A 13,160-nucleotide genomic window follows, 5' to 3' on the forward strand; every position below is an offset into this window, starting at 1 on the left:
AAATCTATTTTCAGGAAAAGCTTCATATAAATTTCAATAATCTCTTTAATCACATAGCCAAGCAGACTTGAACAAGTCACAATTTGTTGCAATGCAGACGAGTGTTGCCTTATCTTAAAAGATTAAAATACTGGCAACAGCAAAGTATGACATTTTTATTTTTACTATTACTGCAAGTATATAGAAATCATCCAGCTATGATCGGATGATTTCATCCAACAAAGAAACAATTTCATCAGGCAAAATGAATTGCAAGAAACTGTATGGAACTATAAGAAACTACCTAAAATATTATAAAAACAGTTCAGACTTATTTAAAGTCTTTCCTCTGACTGTGACCAGGCTGGCGTTGTATCTGGAAGCACGATACCTAATTCTAGAAAGGAGAATTTTCGTTTCCGTTATCAGCCTGAGTTGAGCTAGCATCGAGGTCCTGCCTCCAAGCATGATGCCAAGAGAAGCATCAAGGCTCAGAGCTCTTCCTGAAGAAATGCACTTTTAAACAGGACCTCTGTGAAAGAAGAGTGCAAGCTTCAGGGCAAACACAAACAAACAACTTCACTCGCTGAACACCTCTTGACTTAAGAGTACTGGCAGCTGCTGGTTGATCAGCGACATCAGGACGGACATCTGGCTTCCTTCCACTGCCCCAAGGAGATCGCTGACCACAGTAAATAATATTCTGTTTTCCTTCCAAAAGGCATCCTGAAGCCTGAATGATGGCGATCCAAAAAATTAGAGGATGACAGGTGTTGGGTTTGGCTGGCAGCCCCCTTCCAAACAACCTTCTGCGGAAAGGGAAGGTTAAAGACTGGGCTAGAGCTGGCAAGCTTTATCATGGCGCAGTGCTGGATTTTGAAGCCGGTCCAGATAACAGCACATTTGAAAGTTTTCAGGAGCTTGCTGATTTCTAGGCAGGCATTCGCAATGTGCATTGTAAATGGTTCAATTTTCCCTGACCTTAGCCAACTGAGAAGGGCCAGAAGCTTATTCCTGGTGATGCAACCCATAATGTCAGCTTCCCTTTGACAGGGGAACCTCTGCCAAAGCATGAAGGTGAGGGAACTTCTACCAAACCTTTCATGACATGATCTGGTGAAATTTAAGGCTCTTTTTATCTCTGCTTTAACATGAATAAGGCAAAATAATGTTGCATCTAGTTCACCTTCCTTACAACAGAATTAGGTACGGTGGAAATAAATACCCACTTCAAACACATGGCTGAGGCCAAGGGCTGCTCTTCATTCTTATTTTGACTGCAACTGAAATGGCCAGATTTTATGCACGTTTGGTATAAATGAGCATGCAAATAAAGGTGCTCCAAAAATAGTCATCTACATTTTCAATGGGCAGCTAAATAATGGCTAACTGGGAGTTGTACAGCCCCAACAGCTGCACAACAGCTGCACGTACTGAATGGGCAACACCGAATGATGTCCAATACAGAGGACAGGCTTTCTATTTTAATATGGTGACAATGTCACTAAAGCACCACACTGGCTTTGCTACCTCACTTGAACAAACACAGAAATGAAGGAACAAATTCCACGCAGCTTCCCTAAAAGCCCTGAATAACATCAGCACCTACGCGAGGACAAACTAGTGATTTTTAGACTTAGGGTACGTTTGTGGCACTATCTGAGGCCATTTCCCAGTTCCAAGTGTTTCCCTACCCACCTTTACCCCACAGCAGATGTGTAGAACTACAAACTTATCCATGTCCATGAAATATTTTCTTTGTGACTGAAAATGTGAAAGTTCTTAAAAACAAATTAAAATCTGTATTCACTGTCCCAGTGATTCTTTACATACCTTGTAAAAAAGGAATAATTTGTAGTCCCATTAGGGCTGGCCCCTTTTACTGTCTGGAGTGCTGGCTTTAGCGTTCTTTTGGCAAGAGATTTATTTATCCAGAGTATCTTAAAAAAATTCAGTGATGACTCAGTCTAATTCTTCATCTCATCCTCCCCCACCAGGTCTTGGAGCTACTAATTACTGGGAAAGGTTAGCCCTACACTGTGAAATATTAGGATATCTGATCTCCTTCTCTAGTGACAGTGAACAGGAGTTTTAGGAGTTACTTGCTTTCAGCCTAATTATGAATGTCCCTTTTCAAATTCAGGTATAATTTGATCATCAAAGTTCCTGTTTCCAAGCAGAAGTTCAGTGTTCTCATATTATACAATGAAAAATTGAGCACACGGACAAATTAGGTAAGGCACTGTTTCAGCAGACTTCTCTAGCATTTTCCCAATATTAGGACCATTTCCAGAGTCCCAGGATTAATACTTCTAAATTTAAGAAATATATCTACTTCAGTTGCTTGAAATACTATAAGCATAAAAGACACTGCTCAAGATAACTGCTGTTTGATTTGGCAGCTCCTACCAGGCACTGCATGTCTGAGACCAGCCATACATGTTCTAAATATACCCTCTGATTTTTGTGAGATGCTGATTAAATTATGGAAAAGATTTTTCTTTATTACTGTGTTCTCTTTCCTCTCTTTATAAAGTCTAGAAAAGGAACAGAACCACTATTAGCATGAATCAGCCAGTAGCTTTGGCTGTGTAGTTCCCATAAGCTCAGAGAGAGTTTCAGGGAAATGTATGTGAGGGGAAATTGGGAACCTTTACTAGCTTTTGCAGCGAAAAATTCTGCAGTTTCATTGTCTTAATGACGATGACATCCTGGCCTCTCCCACCAGGTGTCACTGTGAAGTCACGTAAGAGGATCTGTTGGTGATAACGTAAGATGCAGGCAGAATGAAGATGAATAAGGCATACGAATCATCGCTGAAAAAGAGTCTTTTTTCACTCCTCTTCTTGCTCCCTAGCCAAAAATAAAGCATAGCAACACCGCTGTGCTTTAAGCTCAACAGAGCAGAGTATCAATTTTAAATGATGGATACGTATAGCTCATATTGCATAAGAGTTTTAAATGCGTGCCATGTGAGCTGGGGCTGGGGCTTGGCTGCCAGATGTGGTTCTCTCTGACGTGAGGTTGAGGAGACATCCAGATGAGACACCACAGCCGTGGTGCCAGGACTAAGTGTGGAACTGGGATGCTCACTTTGAGATGATCTTTAGAGACTTACACGACAAACCCTTCTGATCGCTCTGACAGTGACATGGGATGAGGGAGTAACTCACATGCAATCCTTCCTTTTGCAAGCAAAGTCCCTAAAAACCAAAAACGTGTCCTGCAGACCAAGTTACAAAATAGCTTCTAAGGGACTACTCTTACATCTGAGGACACATGCAGCAAAACACAAGGAAAGCAAGCCCTCAGTTTCACACTATGGATGGGATAGGCCCATCTATAGGTGAAAATCCTTCCTTCCCCTCCCACGGGTGACAGGAGCACACACCACCGTGTCGCATCCTGCTCCCCCATGACTTCCAAGCACCCACTTAGCGGCAGAGCATAACTCCAGAAGTCATCTACCTCTATCTGTGAACACAGTCTTGCTCAAAGGAGGTCACCCCAGGACTTTATAGCAGTGTAGCCCAGAAAAAGTCCCTGTCCTGCTCCGCAGAGCCACGTAAAGGGACCTGAATTACCCTGCTGGGGTGTTCCCAGTCTGGCAGCAGCGTGCCAGCATTCAGGGAGGTCCTCCTGCCCCATTCCCTGGGATTCAGAATCACACAATCCCAAACTCAATGAGCTTCCAAACTGCAACACAGGGACACCACAACCTTCTCTTTGTCACTTCGCAGGATCACACAGGTGACCTCTGGCAGAGCCCCGCGCTGCCACCTTTTCTCACAACATCTGAACAGTCTCTCCTAGTGCCTGGTAGCAAATGAAGATACTTTAATTACACCATGACAGAATTAATTTCTGTTGAAGAGTGCTCTAACAAAGTGTTTAAATGAAATGAATTTTACTGTACTTTACTTTTTAAAATGTACATTACTTTTATTAAAGTACTATATATATAAAGAACATACAAATACATACAAATACACTTATCCTATCGCTTTGAAAGTACTTTGTCCTATATCGCCACTTGTTTTAAAATTATCTTTAAGCCTCATTGTTGCTAAAACATATTCTCAAACCAACAACGATCATACAGCAAACTGAAATATAAAGCACTCTTTGCTGGTTCTATGGATTTAAATGCTTAGCTGGTTTCAGCTGCAGAACTTTAAACTCTCTTTTCTAGGATATCACTCCATTTTGTATAAGCATCTATCAGGCACAGCTCTGAAAATGTTAAGTCAGACTATGAAAACATTGTCAATGCTTATTTTAGTAATAAAAACCATGTTTAATCTATGCTTTCATGTTACCGTAATCTATGTATCAATCCATAACCTTCCAGCTAAATGCACTAAGTAGATTAAGCTCTGATTGATTTGAAATGTTTTTCACTATATTATCAAAAGTCTACAGATCAGCATAAATACCTCGAAGAAATTTTTTCCCCTTTGGCAGATTTACAAAAGCAGAGCTTAACTTGAATTGAAATGAACTTCTGCATTTTTCCAGGGCAAAAAACCTGTCAAATCTACTCTAGATCTGCTCTGCTTCCGGACTTAGTAAAAAACTGTGATTAATAGTACAGTGCATCTATTCTGTCGTGACAAAAGCAATCACGTTATGAAGAAAAGTGTTCCCTCTGGGTCTACCATTCATATGAAGCGTCAGGAGTTACCCCAAAGGGTGGCACTACTGGGACTGCCACCTGCATAGCGCGCTGTGCAAACAGCTCTCGGAAAGGGTGGAGGGGATTTTTGTTGATGTGCTCTTGCCGATTACGATAAAAGACCTTCAAAATTGGCTTCCTCAAATAGAAAACACCAAGTGTGGGGTTTTTTTTGCACTGCGTTTAGGGAAAGTGAGAAGGAGGTTGTGAGCTGTCAGAGTAACCCGGCGGGCGCTGCGGGGAGGCTCGGCTGCCGCTGCCGGGGGTGGTGAACTTCAGCAACGAAAAGAGCACGTGAGGGAAGAGGAGTGGGCTGAACTCTCTGTGATCCTGTTTCAGTGTTTCCCGCAGCTCCTTTTCAGACTATCTGCTGCTGATGGCTGCACAGATGGAACGAGATTTCTACATATGCTCAGCATCCATCCCAGTAGCTCGCTGAGACGGCGGCAGTGCAAACAAACATGGGTCTGAGCATCCCACCCAGCTCCGTCAGGGAGGTGGGGAAGACACGTCTACAAACGTCAGCGCGAATCGGGGAAGAGGCAAAATAGCCTGGAGGTGGTAACTTTCAGTCTTTGCCCAGATTTCAAGCAATTCCAGTCAGGTAAGTTTGGATTTAAAATGTTGTTCCAGTTTATCCCACCAAAGAGGAGGCACCCAAGAAAAGGAGAGAATTTGGAAAAATAAAGGCACGAGTAACTGTGTCGGCAGAGCACCCCGGCTGCTGCTAGGGTAAAACTTCAGCCTCACTGACAACCTGATGCTTGAATTCTCACGGACTCCAGTAGGGAGGTGTCATCCATCTCCCAGTGGTCCTTACCCGTTTACCACCACGCAATACCCAATTTCTTCTGGGATCCCGCTCCATACATCCATGCATGCAGAGAGCTGACATCTGAACACTGCAGATCCATCCGATCCCATGGCCCCACAGCTTGTTCAAGCCATGAATCCTCAGTCCAGACTCCAGTCCCAGGTTTACCTCCATGAGGGCTGCACAAGTGACGTAGAGCAAGAGAAGGAGCTCAGCTCACACAGTTCAGTTCTGCATTTGATTTTGGATCCGGCACCCCATCACTTGGGAACATTTATATCTCAGGTTTTCCTGTGGGTCCTTCTACACTTGTTCGTGAAGTAAAAGAAGTTTTTATTTCACTATAAACTACTTGGACACAAAGCGACACTTCCAAAGGGATGCTATATCCTAATTTCTGCAAAACGTACTCCCAGGGAATAGCAGCTTCAGCGGTCCTACCCTGTACATGCTGCTCAGAGGGGTTACAGAACCTGGCTTGGTATAACCAGACTGTATTTGATCATACATTCATTTCTTATCCCAGTACATTAACAAGTTAACAAGAAAGCTCATTATAAAGGACAAACCTGAAAGTCAGCGTCAGCCAAGAAATTGCCTGAGCAATCTCGTCATTGAATAAAAATATGCGTCAGCAAAACAAGGGTCACCACGGGCTTGCTGGCGTGCTTGGAGTTCACCGCCTTGACAAACTCCTCTCAGCATGGTGCTGCGTGCGAGACTCTGCGAGAAGACCTTATGGACTAAATGATGTTTATCAGCAAAATATGGGTACTAATATGCACATTTGACCTACAGAGTCAAAGAGGCCTGCCCACAACTTCAGCAACAAATTAATAAATAAAAAAAAATTAAAGATGATTAGCATTTTGTAACTTCTTAGCCACTCCTCTGGTTACAAAGTGCTTCACAAGGAGGACGTCCGCTTGCAAATATTCTGTGGTACAGTGTAAACACACATTTAAATATCAAAAGTAATCTAAACCGCTATCAGATTTTTCCACTGATGTGTTTGATGAGTTTGTACGCTGATTTATGGGACCAGCTTCTCTGGGAGTGGCAAACAAAATAATTTATTTTAATTCCCTCATTTTTGAATCCAACAGCCCCAGCTTAGCTGTGATACAGAGTAATTTAAGGAGTGATTCATATTTTTACACCAATTAATGGTGAATGGCATTTTGCAACTTATTCTATTCCATTAAGCCTCAAGGAAACTGGGAGCCGCCAACAGGGCATAGTTAATAGATGTATCTGGACACTTCTTTCTGTAGAGCTAAGAAAAGCTTGGGACTGTGCTGGGACCTGCAGGAGAAAGTGTGACTTTAGAGGGAAACTCTAAAAATACATATATTTTAATTTTAATTCTGATAAAGTATTAGCTTAAAAGCCTATAACATCCCCAAAAAGTTCTGGGGATGGCTGGGATCCTTTCCTAAGCTAGGGAGCAGGTGAGATTATTTTGCAAGCAGCTGCTCACAGACACCTAACTGCCCATTTGCCAGCTGAAAGGACCAAACTAAAGCAGTGCTCCCGCGATGACCCTCTACCCCATCAGGCCCATTTTCAAAGGAAAGAAGCCAATTACTGTGAGGACCTGGCCTCTTTTAAAAAAATTTTAGGTAGTAAGGTCTGGGCAGCTTCCAGGGCCCACCTAGTGCTGTGGAAACCAACCAATCAAGTACAATTTTTTTCCTCATTTCTTCCTTTAAAATAAAATCTCTTTCCCTCCCCATTTCTGTCCTTTTCTGTGATGTGAAAACTGGCACGTCTATGAGTGATTGCAGGTGCCATTAAATAATGAAGCAGTTCTGTTCATTAGAGCTTGGTGATTTATTACCTTTGGACTAAGGGAAAGAAAAACAGCCTGAAAACAGAATTCTTACATCATTTCACATTATTTCCAGTCCAGCACTTCAGACAACTGTTAGAATAGCAGATTTTCAGCTTCGTGGTCCACCAGTCCCCAGAAATGCAATGCTGAATGTCTAATTCCAGCCAGTCCTGTAAATCTAGAGTGTAACTTAAACTCATAACTAACTGCTGCCCTAAATGTCGTGTCCTACCTTCGTACAGCCAGTCGCTGAGCCCATTGAAAATAACACCTTCCTTTCCTGTGGAGACCACTCGGATGGCTTGTTTCCCCACATGGGCACAGTAATAGATGTTATTCTCAAAGATAAATATCTGATTTGAAGGGAAAAAGAAAAAGAGAACAGCATTAAGCAGTGGCTCCATTATAAAATGTTGCATTTTGCTTTTACAATAATTGGCAGTACAAAAATCACATATCACATTTTTATAGCATCTTTTGTCAAAAAAGGATTTCCACAGCTTGCTTCCAATGCCATCAACTAATAGAAAGATGCTAATTTACAACAAACTGAAGCCTTGGTCCCTTGATACCAGCTTTATTTTTCTCACTCCTGTCTTCATTTCAGAAATTGAACAGTGCAGTTAGAGGACATGAAATGAAGAATGCCATCGCTCAGGATTTTGAAAAAGTGGTCCAGGACACAGTAGCAGTTAGCAGAGCTGATACTGATGCTATGTGTGACTGAACTGGCTACTGGAAATGGCTTCTTGCTTGTTTCCAGCTGTTCCTGCTTCCTTAAAACACAGCTGGCAACCTACTAAATAAATCTGAATCCAGGTTTTAATGCAGATCCAACAAGACAACATGTGCTGTTGAAGAGGGGACAGTCTGTGTGACTGCAGCACGTTGGCCAACAAAGCAGGAGGAGGTTGGTGTTTCGGCTGGGGAGCAGGTGGCACGCTCCAAGGACCCAAAGGGATGTGCTAGACCTCCCACCCTGCCCTGGTCCCCGGGTCACCTTCCTACAGGAACCAGGGTGGATCGGACAAAGGCACCCATGGGGTTTCACCCCCCTGCCAGCACGGATGCAGCTGCCATAACCCCCAGCCCATCTTTGGAAACCTCTCCCCTCTGTTGCAAAAATCTAGTGCGTTCAGGCTGCTGAAAGGTGACATGATCCAAACGTCACGGGGACCTCGCAGCTCCCTTGGGAGGGCAAGGATCGCCATGGGGTACCTAAGCCTGCCTCTGCAAACGCCTGCTCACACGGCTGGTGCTGTTTGTGGGAAAGCAACTCCATCTTGGAGAAGAATTTGTAACTACAACATTCTTATCAATCATAAAAATTTCAAGTCATGATTGTCAGGAAAGGAGCCTCGCATCAGACTCCCAAATAAGCCTCCTGGGTTTTTTTAAAGCTAATTTCATGCGAGTCGTTAGATCTACTGCTATGAGAATGCTTTTGGGAATCAGCCTGTTTTATTTGGTGTTTAAGTGCTGATCAGCAAGCAAAACTTTAGCCAGCCATTTAAAAAAATATTGTTTCATGGCATCGGTCTTTATCATCTGATTAAACACTGTTCCATGTTTTGCTGTCGTCGATGACACAGATCCTGTCCCCTCCTCACCCCAAAGTGAACTGCACCCTGCTCAAAGTAGCGCTCTTGTTTTTAAAATATTTTTAAACTCCATTCAGACTGCAAAGACATACTGAACAGGGTATCAGAAAGCCGTTTAGACTGAAAGACAAACGGTTAGCATGATTTAGTAGACAATTACAGATGGGTTTTTATACACCTGAAGATATTGGAATAAATATTAGGTATCTTTACCACAGTACTAGAATGCAATTTCTCATGTTACACTCATGAAAAGACAGAATTGGGAAAAATATTTGCTTTCAGCTTCTGTTTCACATCCTATTACAGTATGTGTTTCACCTAAAAATGAGCTGGAAAGATTCCAGAAGAAAGTATAGATCCTAATTTAATTTTGGCAGCGGTTATAGTGAGTTTGCCTAAAGGTAAAAAGTATGACTGAAACTGTAGCTTCCTTTTATTCCTTTTAAACTACGAAAAGCTGCATCCAATTAATATTTTTTGAAAGTAAAAAATATGCTGTGGAAGATACTACATTCTCTTTCCTACCTTGATTTTTAGTAAGCAGAGGAGCCAGAAGAGGGATGCCAAGTAAAGAATTTTATGTGTTAGCTAGTCTGCATATGGGAGAGTTGTTGAAGCTTAAATGTACATAAAAAACAGGAAGACTAAGCAGAATAAGATACTTCGGGCCCAAATAAATCCAAATCTCTGTGTCCAAGAGCTAAACGTGCTGGAGGTGCTCGGGTGGGGGCTCCTCTGCAACAGGCACACAATCAAGTAGAGTTATTCAAGCGATGCAACCCTTTCCTTGACCAGATTCTCCCAGCAAATGAAGGTTTTGCAATATTTTGTACTGTATTAAATTTTAAATGAATTTACAGGAAAAACAAAGAAGGTGGATTGACAATCTCTTCCTGCCCTTCACTTTGTAAAGCATTACAATGTTTTCTGTCTTCACTGTTTTGTCTTTCAAAGCTTCATTGCACTAATCAGGCTGCATGACGTATCTGGTAGCTGGATGGAAAAATAATATAGTGCTCTGACTTCAGACTGTCTCCCATATAATTCAGAGCCAAACTGCAGCACCTCATAGAGAATTTAAAATTATCCTCCTAACTACAGTGCCTTGTACCCTAAAAATGTCAACCATAATCAAGATAAAAGATAACTGAAGCAGCACAAGGAAGATTTCTGTGTAATGTATCTTATAAATTAAGAAAAAGCTTTTGAACTTCCGTTATTCATCAAAAAGAAATGTCTTTGGATTACTTCACATTCTGGGTTAGAAAGATATTAGATGATATTATGAAATACCTATGTATTTTTTACTGTTTTGGTTTTATGACATCAAAGCAGTGCTTTCTATCAAATGATCACAATACCTTCAGCTAATTAGATTAGAATTAGATTAGAAATTTTACTAAAGAAAAATAATACAAAAATGTATCGACATCACTTTCACGTTATTTTATGCTTGCTTTACATAGTAGTTCTAGACTAATGTAAAATGACAACAGAAGGGGTCAAGTTCAGTTTTATGCCTCTCTGTACAGGAGACAAAGACCAGACCCCAAATTTCTGGTGTCTTCTCTTTTGGTGTGCATATTTGAGCAAGACTTTACCCCCCGACATTCTTGCAATATATATGCCTTTTATCATGGACAGCACATAAAGTCCAACACTGAGCACAACTAATAGCATGGAAAATAAACCTGTGCTATGTCAGGAAGATACGCCCATGCTGAATACCATGTCCGTTTTCATCATGACACATTCAATGCAGAGGAAAAAGAAGATATTCTGAAAGAAGTTAGGAGAATGGAAACATCCATACCTAGATTGAAGAAACTGAAATTGCTAACTCTATAGAATAAAAAAGGAAGACATAAGCTCTACAAGATAATGGAGGGGAAACAGAAAAAAGGAAAAGGATGTTTTCACCCTGTGCTGCTTTTGGCTGGGATAGAGTTAATTTTCTTCACAGTAGCAAGTCTGGGGCTATGGTTTGGATTTGTGCTGGAAACAGTGTTGGTAACACAGGGATGTTTCGTTATTGCTGAGCAGGGCTTACACAGAGTCAAGGCCTCTTCTGCTCCTCACCCCACCCCACCAGCGAGTAGGCTGGGGGTGCACAAGAGGTTGGGAGGGGACCCAGCTGGCACAGCTGACCCCAACTGACCAAACGGATATTCCATACCATATGACGTCATGCTCAGCATGTAAAGCTGGGGGAAGAAGAAGGAAGGGGGGATGTTCGGAGTGATGGCCTTTGTCTTCCCAAGTCACCGTTGCACCGTGATGGAGACCTGCTTTCCTGGAGATGGCTGAACACCCGCCTGCCGATGGGGAGTAGTGAATTAATTCTTTGGTTTGCTTTGCCTGTGTGTGCGGCTTTTGCTTTAGATTGTCTTTATCTCAACCCATGAGTTTTCTCACTTTTACTCTTCCGATTCTCTTCCCCATCCCACCAGGGGGGAGTGAGCGAGCGGCTGGGTGGGGCTTAGTTGCCGGCTGGAGTTAAACCACAACAGTCCAAGCCGGAGCAGGGGCAAGGGGAGGAGTTCATTGCACTGTTAAATTGTTAAACCCGATGGTCTGGTCTAAAGGGACCAGGGGTGGAGATTGTAATGGAAATACCTTTAAATTGTTGTAACCTGGAATTTGAGTTGCATGTTATGGGAATTGCTATAGCAGGAACCCCTTGTTGCTGGCCCAGTAAGGAGCAAGGTGAAGAGCTCATTGCAATGTTAAACCCTATAACCTGGGCCAACGGGACCAAGGGAATATGCCCTGTTCCCTGATGGGTCCTGTCGTCTTGTGGGAAAGCATCAGAGGTGGAAGGCTGCTGTATGGAGTCCTGTAAGACAACTCGCAGAAACTGCTGAAGGAGAAGGTGAATCGAGTCAGTCTGCAGAGGTGAAAGCCATCCAGCTGGCTTTAGATATTGCTGAACAAGAAAAATGGCCAGTACTTTATCTCTATACTGACTCATGGATGGTGGCAAACGCCCTGTGGGGGTGGTTGCAGCAATTGAAGCAGAACAACTGGCAGCGCAGAGGTAAACCAATGAAACCTAGAAGAAAGCTGTTTAAAAGTGGATAAAAATATTTTTCCTAATGAAATCAGAATTAATGCGTGGAACTCCTTGCCACTGGATGTAACAGAAGACAAGAACTTCATTCTCTTCCTGCTGGGTGCTCAAAAGGTGAAATACTTAACCGAGATAACTGGAACGTCCAGGGGACTAAGATAAAGTTTTTTTTTTTTTAAATGCATTCACTTAATCTCAGGGTAATAAAAATCAATGGGGATTTTGCTGTTGGCTTTCTGTGGCTCAGGATGTCACCTGAAACTTTCAGCATAAGAAATAATCCCTTTAGCCTCAGGTATCAACACACCACTAACTGATGTGGGCTGGGAAGAAATCTCTGCCTGTTTGCAACTTGTGTTAGAACTGATTACTTCAAACCTCTTGACATCTTTGTGTGACACAACTAACATTGGAGAAAAAAACCTAGACTGGTTGGACCACAAGCCTGAGACAGGAGGAGAACTTTAAATCAAAGATTAAGTATTTATCCAGTAAGATAAAGTTATACAGTAAGGTAAATGTTTAAACTAACAATAAAATAAACTTAATTAACTTAAAACATACAAGAGCCTTAACAACACTGATCGATTTAAGGAGGATTCGTTTAAAATGTTTTTGCAACTTTTTAAGGGCTTCTGAAGTAATGTTCTCACCAAACTGACCTAGAATGGTATTAAGTAATTATGCTGCAGTAATTAAAATACTGGTACTTTTAAATGGATTAATTTATGGACCTTTTCAGGAATCTAAAGAAAATAATCTCTTTAAGACCACTGCAAAAGTCACAGTGACTAACTATTTTGAGCAGATGAATACTACACCTCCTTTTACAGTTATTCAACCCACCTTCCTTCCAGCCAAAGAGGTGAGTGAAATTCCTATTTCTTCACAGACCAAGAGAAAATAAATTTATACGCATTAATTTGCATTTTTACTGCTTCTATTTATTTTCCAACTGTAGGGTGGCATTCTAAGTTTATGTTCTCTTTACCCCATCATTTCTAACATGTATAACTTGTCAACTGAATGAGCGACATCACTCAAATTTAGCATCTCCAAGCATAAAGTTAATGCCTGGATGCTTATTACTTTAAATTATTAGCACATTGTAGAAGTGTGAATGTTTCCTACACATTAGAAGGCAGCCTTCCACACTGCAAGGCCCACCCACTATGAGAGAGTAG

The 13,160-nt window shown here is 41.9% G+C and overlaps 1 protein-coding gene across 2 annotated transcripts in view; it reads right to left on the minus strand.

The window, feature by feature from the left end:
- The window catches only part of DPP6 (dipeptidyl peptidase like 6), a 424,225-nt gene that overhangs the window by 79,917 nt on the left and 331,148 nt on the right, over positions 1 to 13,160 (minus strand). For both annotated transcript variants that reach the window (XM_075144168.1, XM_075144169.1), the window contains exon 8: positions 7,535 to 7,655. In XM_075144168.1, coding sequence (XP_075000269.1) covers positions 7,535 to 7,655 — 121 coding nt within the window. The remainder of the gene's footprint in view (positions 1 to 7,534; positions 7,656 to 13,160) is intronic.

The sequence above is a fragment of the Calonectris borealis genome, chromosome 2 (genome assembly GCF_964195595.1).
Source record: "Calonectris borealis chromosome 2, bCalBor7.hap1.2, whole genome shotgun sequence".
In the NCBI taxonomy this organism is placed as follows: Eukaryota; Metazoa; Chordata; class Aves; order Procellariiformes; family Procellariidae; genus Calonectris; species Calonectris borealis.